General features: G+C 43.4%; 1 protein-coding gene across 1 annotated transcript in view; it reads left to right on the top strand.

Annotated features, from left to right (window-relative positions):
- LOC310855054 (teneurin-2-like) overlaps positions 1–7,500 on the top strand; it is a gene marked incomplete at its 5' end in the record, with an annotated part of 111,946 nt that overhangs the window by 56,624 nt on the left and 47,822 nt on the right. The window contains 4 exons of the mRNA XM_083759909.1: positions 1,133–1,279; positions 1,740–1,953; positions 2,586–2,705; positions 4,454–4,718. Coding sequence (XP_083616035.1) covers positions 1,133–1,279; positions 1,740–1,953; positions 2,586–2,705; positions 4,454–4,718 — 746 coding nt within the window. The remainder of the gene's footprint in view (positions 1–1,132; positions 1,280–1,739; positions 1,954–2,585; positions 2,706–4,453; positions 4,719–7,500) is intronic.

Here is a 7,500-nt window from a genome sequence, read left to right as displayed (position 1 = left end):
ATAAAATGCATTTATCATGAAACATGCGTAAGCTAAGAACGTAACTAGAACATACAGTATCTATATAATGACACTATACATATAAACTATACATATATACTATACTATGCTGTACATATGTACTATGAAGTGCTATGACTACATACAATGAAATGATTGTGCTGTCTATACATGACTATAAGTCTGCTATGCTATAAGTCTGTTTCAAATGCTATCCAAGTCTAAAAAGTGCTATCTAAGGGGGTAGGGTAAGTGCTATGGGCCATGATGGAGTCTGAAAAGGTGGGTTTTCAGACTACGGCGGAAGATTGGGAGTGATGCTGCAGAATCTGATTGCAACGGGAAGTGCATTCCACAGTTTTGGGGCCAGAAGGGAGAAGAGTTTGGGACGTGTGGAGCGTTGTCCCGGCGTTTTTAGTGAGGGTACTTCCAGCTTCCCTGCGTTGGCTGATCTGAGTGCACGGGAGGGTTTGTATGGTTCAATCATGCTTGCAAGATATGGGGGAGCCATACCTTTGGTTGCTTTGAATGCCAGCATCAGAGTTTTTCAACTGGGAATAATGCAGAATATGGATTCTGGGATTCCTGTGGTTAATATCCTTATATTACGGTAAAATTGCCTAGAGGGTTGGTTGACCGTGGTCCACGGTCTCCGATCTTCACCAAATTTGGCACAAACTAAACACTGTTCAGGGTCTGCCAATAAAATTGTCACACCAAAAACGTTCGTAATATTGGGCGTTACAGTGTTTAACACTTCAAATGGCTATAACAATGCAATATAGGACAGGATTTGAAGGCTGCATAGCAGTCTGAAAATACAGAATGTACACAGTGAGATTTCATCTTTTTCTGGGTGTACCTCATTTGTAATAGATTTTTTGCTGCAGCCACATTGACTCAGGAAGTCCTTCAAAGTATTGATTTCATTTAGACCAAACTTTCACCTGAGTTTCAAGGCAGGACGTTTCACAACTCATTCCAGGCTTATCGTTCCCAGAGGCTTATCTTTTTCTTTTTAAGTCTGGGCGCTTTATTTATTTATTTTTCATATTAAATCACGACCCTCGGTTGACTCATTGGGTTGTGCCTCTATATTATGCTTTGTCTTGTGTTGTGTTGGTTGTTTCAGACGGCTGCCCAGGCCTGTGTAATGGGAACGGTCAGTGCACCATGGGACGGGCACTGTGGCACTGTGAGTGTCACTCAGGTTGGCGGGGGGCAGACTGTTCGGTCGCCATGGAGATAGACTGTTCGGATGGCAAGGACAACGAGGGAGGTGAGGAGGAGGGGACTCAGGAGAGGAGAGGGGTTTAGATTTGAACAAATCCCATCCAAAAAACAGGGATATTTAGAAATGTACCGTTATACAGTAGTACAATTTTAAACGAAATCAATTAAATAATATAATAATCGCCTGTCTTTTGTGTGCTGGTCTGTCTATACCTGCCATCTGCCCTAGTGCTGCCCTCTAACCGGTCTAACTATCTATTAGGCCTGACCTCCATTAGTTACTACCAATCTGTCAGTCGAATCATGCAAAAAATGTAATGATCATTTACTGCATCAAATTTGTTGTTGTGCAAATAATGTCTTTTTTTGGGCATGATTTGACTACCAGTCGACTATAGGCAACATTCGGCCAATCAGATTAGACTATATAAAGTCTTAGTCGGGAACAGGCCTACTGGCTATCTTTATGTATTTCTGTCTGTCTGTCTGTCCGTCCGTCCTATCAGATGGGCTAGCTGACTGCTTGGACCCTGACTGCTGCTCCCAGGCTCCCTGTCTGACCAACCCCCTGTGCCGAGGGGCCCCCGACCCTCTGTCAATCATCCAGCAGCAGAGCCAATCCCAGGGCCAGAAACCACGGGCGTTTTATGACCGCATCAAGCTGTTGGTCGGGAAGGATGCCACGCATATCATACCAGGCAGCAACCCTTTTAACAGCAGGTAATGCATATCATATCAGGCAGCAACCCTTTTAACAGCAGGTAACGCATATCATACCAGGCAGCAACCCTTTTAACAGCAGGTAATTAAGCCACTGATAACGGATGCCTTTCATTGCCGTTTTTAACCTTCCAGCAGACCATTGTCTGTCTTCTAAATAACTTGGGGAACCAGTGTTGACTTTGACAGTCGATAGTCGACTAAATCTAGAGTTGATATAAAAAATATTTTGGCCGCACTTGGTGATGTCGTAATGGCAGATATTATACTTTGTTGCATGCTGAAAATAACCGATCTGCAGGAGATCTGCTATTTTCAAAGTGCAACACCCGAGCGCAACCAAACTGACTGGTTGAGGTGTGTCCCAAATGTGCTCTGATGACTGACTGACTGACTGACTGACTGACTGACTGACTGACTGACTGAATGACTGACTGACTGACTGACTGACTGACTGACTGACTGACTGACTGACGGACGGACGGACGGACGAAAAAGGAAACTGTTTTTGTCTAGTTTTGGACATTCAAGGTTCCCACCCGCCAGCAACAATTTATTCAATAGCCTGCGACCTGTGTCTCACTATCTGTTTGCTTTCTCCTACATCTCTTTGTGTGTCTCTCTCCCCTCAGCTCTGCATCGCTTATTCGAGGCCAAGTCATGACAATGGATGGAACACCTTTAGTTGGCGTCAATGTCACCATTGCTATTGCATCCATTTACGGCTACACCGTCAGTAGGCCAGATGGCATGTAAGTATACAACACATACACACACACACACACACACACACACACACACACACACACACACACACACACAGAGGGAGAGGGAACAAGAAACAGAGAGAGCAGATTTGCACGGACTGCAGAGACTAAAATAATCAGAGAGAAAACATTCTTTCTTTTTCTATTTCTAATTCAGATAAGTGTCAACATTAAGAATTCAATGGAGCTGTCAATATGCTGTTTGTGTGTGTGTGTGTGTGTGTGTGGGTGTGGGTGTAAAACTAATTGTGTGTGACATAAGTGAGTGGCTGTGGCAGATCAAAAGGCGAATGCACTGAGCTCTTACAATCAGAATAAAAATGCCTACTCTCTTGTTCCTTTTGTTGAATTATGACGTTTTTTCAGGCTACTATTCTATTATCTACTTATTATTATTATTGTTATGACATTTTAGAGATACATTTTAAACTAAGACTTGTTATTGCCTCCAGACGCATGCACGCACGCACGCACGCGCACGCACGCACACACACACACACACACACACACACACACACACACACACACACACACACACACACACACACACACACACACACACACACACACACACACACACACACACACTCACACACACACACACACACACAGTCACACACACACACACCCTGGATTCCAATGACAAACCTCTGCCCCAAACTTTACAGGACAGCCTGTTATAGTGCCACCATGAGGCTGGTTGTTTTTTGCAAAATAATCATGAATGCAGCGTCCAATTGCTGTCAAAGGCGTAAGAAGAAATGGCCTATTATAGCACCACCAGGAAGCCACAATAACCTACCTGACCTGGTGCTCCGAGGAGCACTTTTTCTAGTTGAGAGATATTTTGTTACATAGCTAAATGCTCTGTTCATACAGAAGAGGCACACTTTATATACACAAGATTTATAAAGCACCTTTGAGTCAAGTTTAGTATCTTTTGAGTATCAGCAAGAGGCTGGGCTCTTTTTGAGTCCTCTTTTTGAGTATTCAGAATAATGGTCACCCTAACGGTATACAAGAATAACAGATCGACAAGATAGATGAGAAGATAAAATGAGACAAGAGAATAGACCTTACTGTCAACCTCTCTCTCTCTCTGTCGCTGCCTCTCAATTCAAAGAGGTTTATTGCCATGGGAAACGTATGTTTACCAAGCTCGCCAAAGCAAAGTGTGAAATAAAAACAACGTCAACAACAAAAAGGAAATGTAGTATATCCCTGCTAGAATAAAGAAATGTGTTAACAGTGCTGTTTATTTTCTTTAGCGAATGCAAAGTCCTTAAGGCGCCAAGCAGTTGCCGTTCCTGCTCTGCTGTATGGAGTGTGACTAATCCTCCTTACAGTCTTTGGAGAGGACAAACTTCAATGATGTGCTCCATTGTTTGCTCCTCTCCACAAGCACACAGTGGGCTTGGGCTACTTCCCCATTTGTGAAGGCTGGCCAAGCAGGGGACACAGTGCAGACCACTGTCTCCTTAGGAGGTTGGTGCCATACAGGCACCTGTTGGCTAGAGTCAGGAGTCATCAACTTGGCCTTTTTAATAATACAAAAGTAAAGGTTTTGTTCCATTGACAGTAACAGGATACAATGAAATACACATATTGCCACATATAATAATCAATATTATTGTGTGTGTGTGTGTGTGTGTGTGTGTGTGTGTGTGTGTGTGTGTGTGTGTGTGTGTGTTTGTTTGTGTGCGTGCGTGCGTGTCTCTCTCTCTCTCTCTCAGGTTCGACCTGGTTTCCAACGGCGGCTCCAGCGTGACGCTGCGGTTCCAGCGTGCACCCTTCGCTGCCCAGGAGCGCGCACTGTGGCTGCCGTGGAGGCGCTTCGTCGTCATGGACACGGTGGTGATGCGATCAGAGGAAGGGGGAGGGGCTAAGCCATGTGACCTCAGTGGCTATGCGAGGCCCGCGCCCGCAGTGCTCACATCATCGCTGTCCCAGTTCTTCAGCTCCGACCCACGAGTCAAACCCGTGATACCAGAGACACAGGTAGGCTAATAGGACAGCACTCCTGACCTCACGGTGACATCCTACTGTATAGGCCAGTGGTTCCCAATCGCTTTCATGTCAAGGACCCCTACATTGACACTAATCAGCCCGCGGACCCCCATTTGAAAAGATATGCCAGGGACCCCCATAAGAGAAGATGTTTAGCAGTGATTCTCAACCTGTTTAATTTAACTGTGAGAGTGTACAAATGGAACCATTTGTACACTCTCAAGAGTTATAGGGGTTGATTTAGGACTTCTATTTTACTTACTTCTATATTACTAATCTAATTACAGTATTATGATCTGGGGGCGTGTGGTATGTCATATTGCAATTTTGGGCATGTTAAGAAGCGCTTTTGACACCCCGCGGAGTGCGCAAAACGGCCTTGAATTAGTCATGGGTGTGTTTAAGGCGTGTTTGAGACGTACCCAATCAACATGTCCGTACTATTCTATTTACCAGTCAGCTGATGTCACATACGGAATGCGCACTTTGGGGATCGTGGTATTACATTTCTTCAGGCTGGCACCATAGAAGACATGACATGACTTTGTCACATTTGGGTTAATTATTCCTATTGCACTGCATGCTATCACCTTTATGCCTCAAAAGAACAGACCCACCTATACCTTTCAGATCGGAATGGAACTGCGAGTAGATAGCAGCATATTGGCAAATTGGCAATCCATGCGTAATGTTCCCAGAATCGTCTAACCCCCGAACATGCAAGTTCGTTTGATATTGTTTAATTCGATAACGATAGAACCATGTACCATACAGCGAATGAAAGCAAGATTCCTAAGGAATATGGAGATTTTTACATTTAATAAAACGGTTGAGAAATGAGAGAACCATGAGTGTTTATAGGCTAATATCAACGTTTTTTTATGAAAGACAAACGGGCTGTGAACTTGAAGAGCTCAATCACCATCCCGACACGGAAGAAATATAGCCTAGTGCATGCATGTATATGCACTGTTGCACTTGCACACAGTAGCCTACACACGCTCTTTATTTGTTTCTATTGAAAAAAAACAGTAAAATAACGTTTATTATATTTTATTTCATTCAAATCACGAGGAAGGAATGAGTTGAATGCGTGCTGCGTAATGCTGTGGCCCCGATGGCATGGTCTTCGCTGAGTTCGCTCGTAGCATTTTATTTAAGAAGACTTGAATCGGGTGTGATACAGCGAATGAAAGCAAAGTTCCCAAGGATTATGGAGATGTTTTTATTTTTTTTAAAGGTTGAGAAATGTAAGAATTATGGCCGTTTCTAATCTCAACATTTTTACCAAAGAAAGCCTCTCTCTTTGCCGCAGCAGAGAGCAGCCATGTTGCCATGTCCCATAGAAACAACTAAATAGGTCTATAAAAATAATCCCCAAAGAAGCGCATATAACAGGGGTCTGTAACCTATTTTAAATGAAGTGCCATGTTTTTATTTTCTAAATAGTGAGTCTGCCATATCCAGATTCATTTGAATGACACCACATTAAAATAAAAAAACATATTTTGATTGTCCACAAATATAAAGTTCTTCCTTCTTTTTAAATATGTTCTTGCACATTGTTATAATGATCATTATATATCCCCCTGCAGTCAGAGTTCATAGTTTTAATGAATTAATGTGATGCATTGTGAGCTGGTATAGATCTGCTATTTTCAAAAGTAATCATTTTATTTAATTTTTGGATTAGCTGTCCTTAGTTGGGCAAATGCATTCATCTGGGGATCCTTGACATGGGAATGTGCTGTGTGAGGATCACTGGTTTAAACAACATTAGGAGAAAAGCCCAAATAACCACTTTAGAAACAAGAAAAGCAACCACACAGAAAGCAACTTTACAGAAAAATAAGCCGCTTATAATAAACAAACATGGCAACACTCTACCAGCCTCCCAGAGCCGCTCAAGTGTCAAATCAAACAGTGCTTTTTGCGTTTATGAGGTGGTCAGACCCACGTCTAATCGTTATGCGCTGAGTGTCTTTAGGTCAAGGGGCTTAATAGCAAATTGCGCAAAGCGAAAATAATTAACATATGGACACTCCCACAATGCTAAAATATTCAGGAACGCGGTAAGCCATAATGTGTGTGCGTTCAAAACGGGCCAGTGCGTTCAACACGGGCCGATATGCCTTTTATAATACGAATGTGCGCAGAGCGAGGCCAATTTATGTATTTCCATTGGTAAAACGCACCTTCAAAATCTACCCCATAGACCCATAAGGGTCCATTTGGTTCCTAACTATATCATTTAGCTGGGGACCCCCTCAAACTCCCTCAAGGACCCGTGGGGGTCTCCGGATCGCACTTTGGGAACCACTGCTATAGGCCAATACAGAGTACCTTAACTATTAGTGTTAATTTATCCATTTGTGCATTCTCAGAGTTAACCACACCAGATACCTTGTCGTACGAAGAATAGTGAAAATAGACGATGTACAAGCTTACAAGTTACAACGTGACACATTGTGAGCTTGTCAATTCTTTGCTATTTTTGGGGGGGAAAGCTTTTTTTTGGGACATGTTTCGCCTGGGATAATGTGGTTAAATTAACAATGAGGATTTGACTTCCTCACACACACACACAGACACACGCACATGCACATGCACACGCACACACACACACACACACACACACACACACACACACACACACACACACACACACACACACACCACGAATGCGAGCAGGACAGATATACACACAGCCCCATTATATCCAGCCAGAGGCAGGCACCAAGCCGGGCAGCGGGATCAGTGGACCATGCATCGC

This window comes from Protomyctophum parallelum (assembly GCF_964188405.1).
Source record: "Protomyctophum parallelum genome assembly, chromosome: 1".
Classification (NCBI taxonomy): Eukaryota; Metazoa; Chordata; class Actinopteri; order Myctophiformes; family Myctophidae; genus Protomyctophum; species Protomyctophum parallelum.
This window is presented reverse-complemented; position numbering and strand designations above follow the sequence as displayed.